At 38.7% G+C, this 15,879-nt stretch overlaps 1 protein-coding gene across 1 annotated transcript in view; it reads right to left on the bottom strand.

Moving 5' to 3' along the window:
- The window catches only part of RAD54B (RAD54 homolog B), a 119,578-nt gene that overhangs the window by 79,424 nt on the left and 24,275 nt on the right, over positions 1 to 15,879 (bottom strand). Inside the window, exon 3 of the mRNA XM_007117628.3 lies at positions 13,388 to 13,559. Coding sequence (XP_007117690.1) covers positions 13,388 to 13,559 — 172 coding nt within the window. The remainder of the gene's footprint in view (positions 1 to 13,387; positions 13,560 to 15,879) is intronic.

Genomic DNA, 15,879 nt, shown 5'->3' with positions numbered 1-15,879 from the left:
GGTGGGAGGGAGGGGGGCGCAAGAGGGAGGAGATATGGGAACATATGTATATGTATAACTGATTCACTTTGTTGTAAAGGAGAAACTAACACACTATTGTAAAACAGTTATACTCCAATAAAGATGTTAAAAAAAAAAAAGTATACTACTGATGCAGAATCAAGTGCAGATGCAGAAGCTAGTACTCTTACTGGAATAATACAGAAAAAAATGAGAGACCGAACTAAAGCATTATTACATATTTTGTATTGAATACCAAATGCAATTTGCTAAAGCAGAACAACAGGAATAAGCTGTTTAATGCATTTTTAAATGTTAAAGAAAATAAACTAGACAACACTAAAAGACATTGTCAACAGACACATAGTAAATCTGACAAGCAGTTTCCTCTCAACAAACAAGAACTGATGAAGTTTAGACACCTCAAATCAGAATTAAATATCCAGGAGTATTTTTAAATAATATGTAACAAGGTCTGACCTTGTAACTTTGGCCAGCTATAAAATGGTTTGGTTTCTTGCACACACAAAAAAAGAAAACCATTTTTAGTAAAGAGATGGTAAAAATACATATATACTATTTCAGTTATGGAAATTTTGTCAGAAAATTATGGGGAAAAGATTTTAAACGATATTTTAAAAACTAAAGATCTTCAATTAAGCAACCAATAATTGCCTGTAGAATACAAGACCTAACATATCAAACATCAATTGATTCAATATTTTTAAAATTGCAAGTACTTCTCTTTAGATTTAAATGAGTTATACAGTAAGTTATACAATAAAAGTTATACAATAAAAGAGATACTGCCCTATTAACACATGGGTCACATTTTATCTCAAAGGACTTCAAAATTTACAAAGAAATGTTATCAATTCATGACCAAACAGATATATGAACTCATAACACAGATTTTTTTTTTTTTTTTTTTGCGGTATACGGGCCTCTCACTGTTGTGGCCTCTCCCGTTGCGGAGCACAGGCTCCGGACGCACAGGCTCAGTGGCCATGGCTCACGGGCCCAGCCGCTCCGCGGCATGTGGGATCCTCCCGGACCAGGGCACGAACCCGTGTCCCCTGAATCGGCAGGTAGACTCTCAACCACTGCGCCACCAGGGAAGCCCCTACAGATATTTTTTAATCTATATCTGTCAAAGAATTTCGGCTAGACATGGAAAAATAATAGTTCTACTACAATAGATGATGCTCTGTTAGGTTAAGTTTAAAAATCTGGATTTATTGAAATTTTAAAACAAGAAATTAATATTTCATTTATTACTCTGTTCCACACACATTATGAAAATATTGTGCTCAACTTTCTAGAGCAGACTCTATGAAAAATGTCAAGAATATAGTTGTTAAAACCATTTGGAATACATATGCAAATACCAGTTTATGGAACTGGTTAAAACAGAAAAAAATAGAACACTATTTAATGATTTTTTTGGTTCTTTTCCAGTGCTCATGGTTGAGTCATGGAGAGTTTTATAAATTATTGTACTGTCTATAAAATGTATAATTATTATTGTTTATAATTATTGTACTGTTAACTCCAACTCAAGATTTTTTTTAAAACAAAAAGAATACTTGCTAAACATTCAATAATCAAAGACAAAAAAATGGCAATGTGATTTACGTTTTCTCATCAATATCACACTGTATATGAGTGAGCTAAATTTGAAAATCCAAGGAAAAGAAAAGCATATTTGTGACCTGGTTAGATAGGTAAAAGAATATATGTTTAACGTAAAAATTTCCATAAAAACACAACTCAGTAACTAACTGTATATATCCCTCTAACATGAATCGACAGAAAATTTTAATTATAATTAAGTTTTATGTAAATGGCATGAAAAAACTCCAAGAAAAATTTGAAAACCCCTTTGTTAATACTGATAAATTTAGAGCTGCTTTTAAATTTATACATTGCTCATTTGAATTCAATGTTAATAATACTGAGTTGACACAAGAATTAGTAAATTTGCTTAACTCAGACATATTTTTTGAAACTGACATGCTTTTGTTTCCAAGTCATTATCAATTCTTCTAAAAAAGATGAACTAGTTTTGTTGATGTAGATACAAATATAAACAGAAATTTTTTAAAACTCAATTCAGCTAATGGACAACTTTTATGTATGTTTAGAACTTATTTATTTCATAAATATTATGAAATCTAAATACTAATCAAGAATTCAAAACAAAAATACAGCATCCAAATTGAGATATGCTGTAAATGTAAAATATACACCAGCTTTCAAAGACTTAATATGAATAATATTAATAACTTTTAATTACATGTTGAGATGATATACATGAGTTAATTAAAATGTATAAGTAAAATTAATTTCACCTGCTTCTTTTTACTTTTTAACATGGTTACTAGAAAAATTTTTAATATTTATATATGATTTATATTATATTTCTATTGGACAGCTTTGGTATAGAAGGATAGGCACCAAACTAATGACAGCAGCTATTACTGGAAGGAGACTAAGATTGACAGGAACAGTTAAGAACCTTTAACTGTATTATTATGAAATTTATAAAAATATATTCATATTACTTAGATAATCAAAATTAAATTATAAATAATTCTTACAAACTAAGAAAAACAATGCAACAGAAAAACAAATATAGAATACAAACAGAATTTAAAGAATAAAATATAAACGTCCAATATATAAAGAGCTCAACAAGTAATCAGGGAGATGGAAAGTAAAAGACCATAGTTGTTTTTACCCATTCAACTGGCAAAAGTTAAAAAGTTTAATAGCATGTGTTAAGGAATTTGGGGAAATAAATTCTCTCATACAGTAATGATGGCAGAGCCATTTCAGAAGGCAATTAGCAAACCATATTAAAATATAATGTAAACACATTATGATCTGACAACTGAGAAATATTTGCATAAGTTCATAAGACCACATGCACAAGGATGTTCACTGCAGGATTGTTTTTAATAAAAATCCTAAATAAATCATATTATATTCATACCATGGTATACCCTGCAGCATTTAAAAGAACAGGTACATCTATATGTTCTAAAATGAAAACAAAAGTCTCCAAAGCATACTAGTGAGAACTGCAAAGTACTCTCAGCACGGAACAACTCCATCCAAACCCCTGCACTAAGACACTTGACCAACCCTAGGATGGCCTCTAGCAGCCTAAAGGCCCCAACCTAGCCTCCTTGTGAGTTCCATTCTGGAAAAGCTCAGAGCTATCAAAAGAATTTATTGTTTGTTCTAGCTAACACCTGACCCTAGGCCCCTGACCTCCCTTTGGTAGTTCATTTACTAAATCTCCCACAACTCAGGAGTGTCTTTCTCAAGGACCTGAAAGTCATTCCTTTGCAATGTAATTATCAGGAAGAACAGAACCAAGGCCTCCCAGTCTTAGTGAGAAGGAGAATCCTAGCTTTGATAACTGCTAGCTAGCAGACAGAGCTGCCCTAATCTCATTTACACAAACCTACCTTTTGTAATTTTTCACTTCCCTGACTCTACCTGAGCTCCCTCTCTGACTCCCTCATCCTCCCTTCAAAAGCTGCACAAATCAGAATGGAGCTCAGGTCTTTACCCCACTGTCAGGAGTTATTGAATAAAATCTGTTTCCACTGCTTTAACTAATGTCTGGCTTTGTTTATCTTTGACACTAGTGAATGAAAAAATCAAGTTGTAGGTAGATATATGTATACTGTATGGTATCATTTATTTGAAACACACCACTCACATCAATAATACCAATTTCTACAGGTAAAATATATAAGAGCCTAGCTTTACCTGTAGTATTTTAGATAATTTTATGGGGAGAAACATATTTAGGTACATTAATCTTAATGAATGCATGAAGTATTTTGAGGAAAATGTACTGATGTCTGCAACTTTAAAATTCATTTTTTAAAAGTAAGATAGAGACTTCCCTGTGGTCCAGTGGGTAAGACTCCATGCTCCCAATGCAAGGGGCCCGGGTTCGATCCCTGGTCGGGGAACTAGATCCCACGTGCATGCTGCAACTAAGAAGTCCGCATGCCACAAACTAAAGATCCCGCATGCCGCAACTAAGACCCAGCGCAGCCAAAATAAATAATAAGTAAATATTTTAAAATAAATAAATAAATAAAAAATAAAAGTAAGATAGACTGATGGATGAGTGGTGAATAGATATGCAATAAAGCAAATACAGTAAAATTTTAATACTGGAATCTAGGTGGTTGGTATATGCGTAGTCAATGTAAAATGATCAACTTTTCTTAATGTTTGAAAATTCTAATATGTTCAAAAAAGTATCCTTAAAAATAAAATAATAGCAGCTAATATATTTTAACTCTTTAGCTATTAAAAATGTGAGAAGTTTCAACAAAGCTAAATTTCTAAAATAGAATTTAGATAATTAGATAAATAAGGAATAACTGTGGGTAGGAGTGATTTTTTTTTCTATGAACTACTTGTTAGGCAAAAAGCTCACCATGACTACTGAGATTATTTCTATATTTTAGGAGATTAAAAAAACAACACCAAGGTAAGGATATTATGCCTTATTAATCTTTGTCTTAGCCCAGGTTCTCTGGCAAACAGGGCCTGAAGCAATGACTAGAATGCTGAGGCTTTACTTGGGCGTTGCATGTACAGGGCATCAAGAGTGAAAAAAAATAAACTGAAGCAAGGAACTATGTAAAATGGTGGCTGGGGGACTTCTCTGGCAGTCCAGTGGTTAAGACTCCCTGCTTCCACTGCAGGGGGCACGGGTTCGATCTCTGGTCAGGAAGGCCACGAGGCCAAAATATAAGTAAATAAATAAATACTATTTTTAAAAGTGCTGGCGACGTCTTTACAACAAGCTATGAAAACACAGAGTAGGTCGCTTGGCAAATGCATCCAACTTGGTACTCTCTTTGGAACATCTCCTGATAGACTACAAAAAGAAACCATTCCTCAGAGTAGTCCGTGCAGGAAAAAGTGGAATTTATCAGGCAGGTTCCCTCCTGTCTCCCGTTTCCCAGTGGCCAAGCTCATCCCACTAGGAATAAACGCTACCGCACTTTCAGCCTGTGTCATTCAGCCTCCACAGGGGCATAGGGTGCTACCCCCAAGCCCTGTGGTGTGGTGTGTCATCCACCAGACCGTCTCAGAGTGTGGTTCATCGGCCCGGTGGGGTGGCGGCCACCGTGTGGTGGTGGCTCAAGTGAGGCAGCACAGTGCGGTACAGTGAAGCAGTCAGTCTAGGAAGCACATGGTGGCAAGAGAATCTGAGAAGGCATGTATCACACTGCAATATGTGAGGAAGATGACACTTTAAAAATCTGACACATAAAAACAGGGTTAAAAGCCAGGGTGAATCCAAACCCTAAGAATCATTCTCAGTTATAGCATTTATATCTCATACTTCAGCACTGTGCTTTGGTGATGATACCCTGTAATGTTAAGCACTCAAGACAATCAAAACCGGGAATCCCTGGCGATCCAGTGATTAGAACTCAGCACTTTCACTGCCACGGGCCTGGGTTCAATCCCTGGTCAGGGAATTAAGATTCTGCAGGCCATGCAGTGCAGCCAAAAAAAAAGACAATCAAAACCTAGGTTAACAGGGATCTTGAAAACCCTTACAGAACTGAAAGAAGTCTAAGGAAAAACTCAGCGCTCCTGCTATGTTTCTCCTTTACTTTCATACCACTCCGACACCAGCTGGGTGTTCTACAATTCAACTCAATTCTGACACTATCTATCTGGAGATAGCATCACATCCCACAGGTTAAGGGCTCAGTCCCACAAGACTGCTCCCACCCCACTTCAGATGCCAATCACAAGGCCAGGTTGTCAGCTGTGCTTCTGACCAATCGGCTATAAATCAGAGGTTCCTAGTACCCCCTCCTCAGGCTCAATTAATTTGCTAGAGCAGCTCACAAAACTCAGGAAAACAGTTTACTTACTTTTATGAGTTAATTATAAAAGTATATGATAAAATGGGGAAATTGGGATTGACATATATACACTAATATGTATAAGATAATAAGAACCTGCTGTATAAAAAAATAAATAAAATAAAATTCAAAAATAAAAAATAGAAGTATATAATAAAAGCTGAACATGCAGATGGAAGAGATGCATAGGCAAGGCACAGGTAAAAGGCTCGGAGTGGCTATGCCCTCTCTAGGCACCACCACTCTCTCAGAACCTCCATATGTTCACCAACACGAAAGGTCTCCAAACCCCGTACTTTTGGGATTTTTATGGAGGTTTCATCACATTGGCATGATCAACCATCAACTCCATTTCCAGCTCATCTCCCCTCTCTGGAGAATGGGAATGGGGCTGAAAATTCCAAGCTTCTAATCACCGCTTAGTCTTTCTGGTGACCAGCCCTCAACCAGGAGCCCACCCAGAGTCACCTCATTAGAACAAAAGACATTTCTATCACCCAGGAAATTCCAAGGGATTTAGGAACTCTGTGTCAGGAACTAAAGTCAAAGACCAAATATTAGAAGAAAAAAAGATGCTCCTAAAGCTCTTAACACTGAGGAAATTACAAGGGTTTTAGGACCTCTGTGCCAGGAACTGGGGGTAGAGACCAATACAGACATTTTCTATTATCTCACAGAGTCAAATTATGAAAACTTAATCCAGCCATGCTATGTGAATCACAGACCTACTCTATACAATCTAAATTTACATACATTTTCTTTAAATAGCTCCCAGCCACCTATTAAGGAACTCAGTTTGACCAAGTCTTATCTTTGGGGTAAAAACATTGTAAGCTAAAGGAAACTAGCCTTTTGTTAAATTTTGTCTACTAAAAATGTTGCTAAAGCTACTCATCTTTAACTTAACATTTTTCACTTAATCATTTTTCAGTATAGTTAACATGGGTGTTCCCCCCGCATGTAGCAGCAAGGAAATTTTGGTGAGATAGCTCCCACGTCCAAGGAAGGGATGGAGAGTGTGTATCTGATGATTCTCAGAAGCCACTTAGGCTTCTTCTTCACTGAGGTACAACAGGTCTAAAGTTAGGAATCCCTCTGGACACAGGAAAGTAACTCAATATCAGCACAAAGTTAAGAAACCTTTTTTAACAGTTATGAGTAGGGACCATCTACATATCATCAGATTGATGAGAAAAAGAAAGTATGTGGTCCCAATGGTTGCTGGTATCTATCATTTAACATGAGGGGAACCAGTCTGAGAATGAAGCCAATCTTGTGGATGACAGAAGAAATAGACAGAAATTGGGATAATAATGACATCCTTTAAACTGCTACATCAGTCAATCCTAAAGCCTGGAATTTCCAGATATACATGCTAATAAAATTCAATTTTATAATCCAGTATTTTTAACAATACTTGAACCAAAAGCATATTAACTGATATTTTAAAAATTGTTTCCTTTCTTTGCATTTTGCTTATCCTGTTCGCCTATTTTATCTTGCTTAAATCACCACTTCTCTACACTTTGTTTTTATTTTATTTTTTTTAACATCTTTATTGGAGTATAATTGCTTTACAATGTTGTGTTTCTGCTGTATAACAAAGTGAATTCGCTATATGTATACATATATGCCCATAGCCCCTCCCTGTTGCATCTCCCTCCCACCCTCCCTACCCCACCCCTCTAGGTGGTCACAAAGCACCGAGCTGATCTCCCTGCGCTATGCAGTTGCTTCCCACTAGCTACCCAGTTTACATTTGGTAGTGTATCTATGTCAATGCTACTCTCTCACTTCATCCCAGCTTACACTTTCCTCTCCCCATGTCCTCAAGTCCATTCTCTACGTCTGTGTCTTTATTCCTGTCCTGCCCCTAGGTTCATCAGAACCATTTTTTTTTTAGATTCCATATATACGTGTTAGCATACGCTATTTGTTTTTCTCTTTCTGACTTACTTCACTCTGTATGACAGACTCTAGGTCCATCCACCTCACTACAAATAACTCAATTTCGTTTCTTTTTATGGCTGAGTAATATTCCATTGTATATATGTGCCACATCTTCTTTACCCATTCATCTGTCAATGGACACTTAGGTAAATGCACATACCTTGAGACCTTTGATACTCAAAGGTATCCTATGAATACATTCTCACATATGATTATAATATACAGCTATTCATTGTAGCTTTGTTTGTAATAAGAAAAGATACCAAGCAACCTAAATATCCATTAATATGGCACTGGTTAAGTACATTTGGCAAATCCACACAATGGAATATTATGTAGTTTTTAAAAAGAATGAGGTAGGGGAGTTCCCTGGTGGCCTAGTGGTTAGGATTTCGGGCTTTCACTGCCATGGCCTGGGTTCAATCCCTCGTCATGGAACTATGAGATCCCGCAAGCCATGTGGCGGGGCCAAAAAAAAAAGAAAGAAAAAGAAAAAAAATAAGAATGCAGGAGTTCTAAATGTACTGAAAAAGGATTTCAAAGATAAATCAAACATTTATAAATTAATTATAAACCAATAAAATTCAAAAATCACATTAATTTAATGACAGTGTTATTTTACTGAAATTAAACTGCTAATCACAATATAAGTATGGTACCAAAAGATTAGGCACATACAAGTCCTTTTGTGTCCAACAAGCTTCTTCTCCAATACGGAATATGAGGGCTCAATTCTTTGACTATCCTTAATCTGAATATACGAAACCTTCATTTGGTAGGAGTATACCCCATTCTGTCTACCTCTGTTCTCATTTGTAGACATGAAATCTTGTAATAATACTCAATTATAGGGCTTCCCTGGTGGCGCAGTGGTTAAGAATCCACCTGCCAATGCAGGGGACATGGGTTCAAGCCCTGGTCCACGAAGATCCCATGTACCGCAGAGCAGCTAAGCCCTCGTGCCACAACTACTGAGCCTGCACTCTCGAGCCCGCGCACCACAACTACTGAGCCCATGCACCACAACTACTGAAGCCCGCACGCCTAGAGCCCGTGCTCCGCAACAAGAGAAACCACAATGAGAAGAGTGCACACCACAACAAGGAGTAGCCCCCGGTTACCGCAACTAAAGAAAGCCCGTGCGCAGCAAGGAAGACCCAACACAGCCAAAAATAAATAAATTTTTTTAAAGTCAAGTAGCACTTAAAAAAAAAAAAAACTCAATTATATGGTGGCCATCCGAAAGATCCAACATATGCTTGTATACTTTTATTCATAATAATTAAAAGAAAACAGAATTCTATGCTTCTCTGAGAATTTATAAACCCCTGAAAATATGTCCAAACATCTCCAGGGACCTAAAAATCATTAGAAAAACACTTATCTCTCCAACAGAGATTTTATCACTCCTTTTTTTTTTTTTTTTTTTGGCGGTACGCGGGCCTCTCACTGTTGTGGCTCCTCCCGCTGCGGAGCACAGGCTCCGGACGCACAAGCTCAGCGGCCATAGCTCACGGGCCCAGCCGCTCCGCGGCATGTGGGATCCTCCCGGACCGGGGCACGAACCCGTGTCCCCTGCATCAGTAGGCGGACTCCCAACCACTGCGCCACCAGGGAAGCCCTATCACTCCCTTTTTATACCTTTAATCTTCCCCTCTTCAATATCTCTTTCCTCTCAACCCACAACATACTACCTTTAAACACAACAACCAAAAAACCTCTGTGGTTCCCAGCTATCCCTCAAGATACTACTCTTCCCTTCAAAACCAAATTTCTTTATTGATTTACATACATTATTTATTTACATTCACTGCCTCCATTTGCCTGTCTCCAATCATCACATATCCATTACAATATGGCTTTTGTTCCAAGCACTTTCTGAAACTATTCTCTTTTAAGTATTACCAATACTTGCAAACTATAATGTTCCAGCAGCTTCTTCTTGACTTCTTGACTTATCTGAAGTACTTCAGAGCCAAAGGGCTTAGCCAAGGGACTCAACTACACGTTTTTCAAGATCCCTTCAATCAGTCATAAAATGTTTTTGAATTCATACTGTTTGACTTAAAACCCAAACAAGAGAAGTCCCTGCCTTTGTATGCCACAGTTTAGTGGAGACTCAGGTAAATAGATAAAATATAAAGAGTATAGCTGAACAGCCTGAGGGAGAATTAATGGTCTCATCTTACACTTCATCACAATGAAAAGGAATCAGAAAGAATGAAAAAATTTCTTTGTTTTTCTAAAGAATGTAAGTATAGCTGTGAGTGTCAGAAGGTCTAGGGCTCCCTTTATTAATTTCCAAGGACTGCTATAACAAAGTACCACAAACACTTAAAACAACAGAATTTATTGTCTCACAACCTGGAGACCAGAAGTTCAAAATCAAGATGTCAGCAGGGCCATGCTCTCTCTGTAGGATCTGTGGGAGAATCCTACCGTGCCTCTTTCTAGCTTCTGGTGGTTGCCAGCAATCCTTGGTGCTCCTAGGCTTGCAGCTGGATTACTCTGATCTCTGTCTCCACTGTCACAAGGCCTTTTTCCCTCTGTATTTCTATGTCTCTCTCCTCATAACCAGCCACTGGATTTGTTAGGGGAACCACTGACCAAAACTGCCCACCCTGGCCAGGCACCACAGTAACCATCTGCATGAGCTGTTTTACAACAAGAGGTCCTGGTAAGGAACATGGAACTAACAAGCCACCACCAACCGGAAGAATTTGGGAAAAGTCAAAAGGAGACGCCAGCCCGTATGTCCTACCAACCTCCCAGAATCCTCCTCGCTGGACTCCTTCTTGGCTGAGCCATGCGTGCACCACCAGGAAGGACCCTGAGTCAGAATGATTGGCCAGAGACTAACCCAGAAACTAATCCCATCACCATAAAACCCGGGACTGTGAGCCACGTGGCACAGCAGTCCTCCTGGGTTACCTTTCCCTCCTGCTCTCCACGCGGGCGCCCCTTCCCACTAAAGTCTCTTGCTCTGTCAGCACGTGTGTCTCCTCGGACATTTCATTTCCAAGTGTTAGACAAGAGCCCACTCTCAGGCCCTTGGAAGCGGTCCCCCTTCCTGCAACAGATTTAGGGTCCACCCTAATCCAGTATGACCTCAACAGACTTGATGAGACTTGAAGTGCACAGTAAAGTTCAATAGAGTGAAAATGTACTTATTAGGGCTCTTTTGGTTGTTAAGAAACAAAACTTAAACTAGCTTAAGTAAAAATGGTTTTCCTAACGAACTAGATATTAAATATTATGAATTACTGTTAATCTTGTTTGGTGTAATAATGTGGTTATATAGGAGAAAACATTTGTTTTAAGATATACATGCTGAAGTATTTAGAGGTGAAGTGGCATGATATCTGCAACTTATTTTCAAATGGTCCAGAAAAAAAAAAATTGCATATACGGGGCAGGGCTGGGTGGGGATGGACAAATGAGGCAGAATGTTAACAACTATTGAATTTATGATGATAACTGGATTATTCTTTCAACCTCTCTATATGTAAGAAATTTTTCAAAATAAAAAAGTAACAGGAAATGAGGACACATTTTAACTGGGACATGCAGGCTTGGACTTGACTTCAAGGTGGATTAGACCTGGAATTAAAAGAATGTCAAAAGGTGAATATATACTATACATGTCTTTCATCTCCATACTTTTCTATATACAACATTCCTCTCCAGCAATCACCACAGAAAGCAAGATGTTTCTCACAATGCTCTTTTCCCCAGTTAACCTCTCTCTCTGAATGAGAGGCAGGAGGGTATCAGGAGGTTGGCACAGGTCCCCCCAGTCCAGTGAATGTACTAAAAAAGAGAAGGGATTAAGGGATTAAAGGTTGAGTAAATTAACTCCCTCTTCAATTTATTTTAACTCTTAACTCCCTTCTCATATTTAACAGGGAACGGAATGAGAAACTATAGTAGAATGCAAAAAAAGCCCCAAATCAGTAACATGAAATGTATTATATTCTAGAGTCTAAATATCATTCTCTGGTGAAGAGATTAGCTACCAAGATAGAAAAGAAACAGGCATAGACGGATCATTATCCATCACAGGCTTGACAGTAGAGAAAAAAGACTGGGAAAATAGGATATTCACCTAACAAAGATGGAAGGAAGAAAAGAGAAAAGGAGGGAGGTAAGTAGGAAAGTAATAAAGAGAGAGCAAATCAGTGAAACAGGGCAGAAGTTAAACTGCCATACCCAGAGCTGTCTCTAGGGATCTCCCTAAATTGATACCACCAAAAGTCCTTCTCAACTTCATCCTGACACTTCTTACAAATTTGAGAGCACGTAAATGGTACTAAGGATCCTGGCCAGTTGGGAAAAATCAGAAGTCCCTTCTGCCCAACAAGAAATGAACCCATTTATATGTAAAATTTATTAATTATCACAAAGCTCAAAAACTTCCTTCAAAAGAGTTAAGCGCTAAAGGCACTCCTGTTGATTTGCACTGGTATCTTAAAATAGTAGTTATATTCTATAGACCAGCAAATGAGGCTCTCTCCCGGACACTTCTTATTCAACCAAAAAATAAAATGTTATTTAGAAAAATGTAGTCTTAATGGTGCCTTTCACAGGCCAAATAAACATCCATGAACATCCTAGATAATTTTTTTAATTACCTGAAAAATATTAATCTCTTACAGATGCAAAAAGAACCACAGTCATTATTTTAACTCAATTCAACTTGTTAAATGCTTGGTTTTCCTGCAATTACATACTTTCATAATTCAAATCTAACTGATTTTAAGTTACTCCAATGGACTAAAATGAATCAACAGTTTTACTCATTTAAAGTTCACCTCTCCTTTTAGTGCTGTTAATGCATTTTAAAACTTTTTAAAAAATCAAATCTTTAGGACTTCCCTGGTGGCTCAGTGGTTAAGAATCCACCTGCCAATACAGGGGACATGGGTTCAAGCCCTGGTCCGGGAAGATCTCACATGCCACGACGGAGCAATTAAGCCCATTCGCCACAACTACTGAGCCCACGCACTAGAGCCCACAAGCCACAACTACTGAGCCCACGTGCCACAACTACTGAAGCCCACACGCCTAAAGCCTGTGCTCTGCAACAAGAGAAGACACCGCAATGAGACACCCGTGCACCGCAACGAACAGTAGCCCCCACTCACCGCAACTAGAGAAAGCCCACATGCAGCAATGAAGACCCAACGCAGCCAAAAATAAATAAGTTAAAATAAGTAAATTTTTAAAAAAATCTTTAAACACAATTTATTTTGGTACTTGAGGTAAAGACCATTATTTGGCCAATAAGTTTACAATGAACAACCTTAGACATATGCCTATTACAAAATGCAAAATTTGAATGATGTGGTTATTAATCCATCATTAAAGATAAATTACGACAACAAAAAATCTGAATTGCCAGCGATCTAGTGGTATTACATTAACTATTTTCAAATATAACATATTCATTCTTGTAAATAATCAATTTAAATAATACTGTAATAAGCTTGGTCAAGTATAAACCTGAACAGTCTTACCTGTATGATGTGGGTCTGATGTTGTTGTCTTTGCAGATGCTTCCAAACAATATTTTTCCCTGTTATTATCCTCATGATTAATTCCTCTAGAACTTTCTTCAGTAGGCAGATTAAAACTGCATATTCTGGGATCATTTTGTGACTGCAGAAAAGTATTCTTATTTGCAGCAACCTAAAAGAACAAAATATGTATTTTATGCTGATATTAAACTTAATTTCCCATATTTTTACATAATAGATTCCTAATTTAAAATGTGAGCTACTAGTTTCTCATACCTAAATGGGGAATATTTAAAAATAAAAATTATAATATTTATTGTTTGTTTTTTAAGCTAGTCTTATTACATGATAAAAGCTGAAAGACATCACAGAATGAAAATTATGCTTACAATTAGAGCGTATTTTAAGCAACATATCACATGAGGTTTTAAACAAGTTTTAAACAATATGCCATTCTCAGTCAACTGCTTTTTGTCTTGCTAAATTTCTCAATATTAAAAGAAACACTTAAATATTGTTAATTTAAGTGTGATAATGATACCTGCACTGTATTGCTGTTGTTATTTTAACAGTTCCTTATGTTTTAAAGGCAAATACTAAAATCATTACAAATGAAAAGATATTCCTGGAATCTGCATCAAAATAATGAGAGAGGAAGAAGGGGGGAGGGAGCTGGAGAGGTAAAAATGAAGCAAGAACAATTGTCATAAACTGACAATTGTTAAGCTGGATGATGGGTACATGGGGGTTCTTCATATACTCTTTTCTCTATTTTTGTATATGTATTAGCTTTCTGTTGCTGCTGTAACAAATTACAAGAAACTTAGTGGCTTAAAACAACACAAATTTATTTTATAATTTTGTAAGTTTGAACTCTCAGTTGGCTCTTAATGGGTTAAAATCAAGGTAATCAGCAGGGCAGCATTTCTTTCAGGAGGTTCTAAGGGAGAAGACATTGACTTTTCAAACTTCTAAAAGTTACCCACATTCCTTGGCTTGTGGCCCCATTCCTCTAGTTCAAAGCCAGTTCCTCTGCATCTCTCTGCCCCTGCTTCCTTAATCACATCTCTTTCTCTAACCCTCTCATCTGTCTCCCTCTTCTACTTTTAAGGACCTCTGTGATTATACTGGGCCCATCTGGATAAGCCAGGATGACCAACCCCCACCCCATCTCAAGGTCCTTAACATTAATCACTTAGTCAAAGTCCCTTTTGCCACGTGAGGTAACATATTCACAGGTTCCAGGGATTAGGACATGGACATTTTTGGAAGGCCATTTTTCTGCCTACCACAGTATGTTTGAAATGTTTTTTAAATAACAACTCACAATAACAGACACAGTCGTCATATCTCTATAAATATTCATTATAATAAATTTCAGAGACATTCAAAAACCTATCTGATAAGATTTTAAAGTAAGTCAGGTGAGGGAGGAGTCAAGATGGCGGTGTGGGAAGATGCGGGGTTAGCATCTCCCCACAACTAGGGCGCCTGCTGGCCACTGGTGGGGGATTCTGACCCCCAAGGAGATGGGAGGAACCCCAAGGTAAACCGGTAGGATGGAGGGGTACCGAGGGGGGAGAAGTGGAGGCCAGACAAGATCAGCGCCTCTGAGGCCAGGGAGATCAGGAGAGGCAGGTAGGACGGACTCTCTGGGAAGAGCGGATGAGGAGCAGAGGGCAATCGTCTGGCCCTCTTGGGCAGGGGAGCCTGCTGAGCTCCCAGGCTGGTCCCCTGCCCTCCAAGGCCCCCCCTTCTCCCGTCCTCCGTGCCGCACCGGCTGCATTGGTCCTGGGGCATAGGAGGGAGACTAGGGAGATCAGGAGAGGCAGGCAGGAAGGGCCCTCCCAGACCCCAGACCAGAGGAGCAGGAGAGGAGAGGAGGGCGTTTGTCCCACCCACTCAACCCCAGGAAGCCTGCTAGGCTCCCAGGTGAGGTTCCCTGCCCTCTGAGACTGGGGTGGGGGGCACAACTGGGCCCCTTCTGTTCCTTGAGCCTAATCCACACCCCCAGGGCCTTTTCCAGCCCTGTGGGTCATGATCATTGGACAGGCCCACCACCCAAACTTCGCCCTTGTTTAGGCCCTGCTCTCCACAGCCAAGGCCTCCCCCACCTTTTTTTTTCCTTTCCCTCCTCCTCTTTTTTACTCTTGTGGTACTGATGTACCTTCTGGTTGTTGATCCATCTATATTTTTATTTTTACATTCTTTCTAACATATCTGTTAGTCTCCTAATCTAATTTTATTTTCTACTTTGTTATTTTTCTCTCTTTTTTTTTTTTCGCCACCACACACGGCTTCCGGGATCCTGATTTGTGAGCCTGGGGTCGGGGGAAGCTCCTGCGGTGGGAACTCCGAGTCTGAACCACTGGACTAACAGAGAACCTCTGACCCCAGGGAATAGTCATTGGAGTGAGGTCTCACAGAGTTCCTCATCTCAGCACCAAGACCCAGCTCTACCCAATAGCCTACAAACTCCAGTGTTGGAAGCC

This window comes from Physeter macrocephalus, chromosome 15 (assembly GCF_002837175.3).
Source record: "Physeter macrocephalus isolate SW-GA chromosome 15, ASM283717v5, whole genome shotgun sequence".
In the NCBI taxonomy this organism is placed as follows: Eukaryota; Metazoa; Chordata; class Mammalia; order Artiodactyla; family Physeteridae; genus Physeter; species Physeter macrocephalus.
Note: the sequence above shows the minus strand (reverse complement) of the source record. Positions and strands in the feature narration are given on the sequence as shown.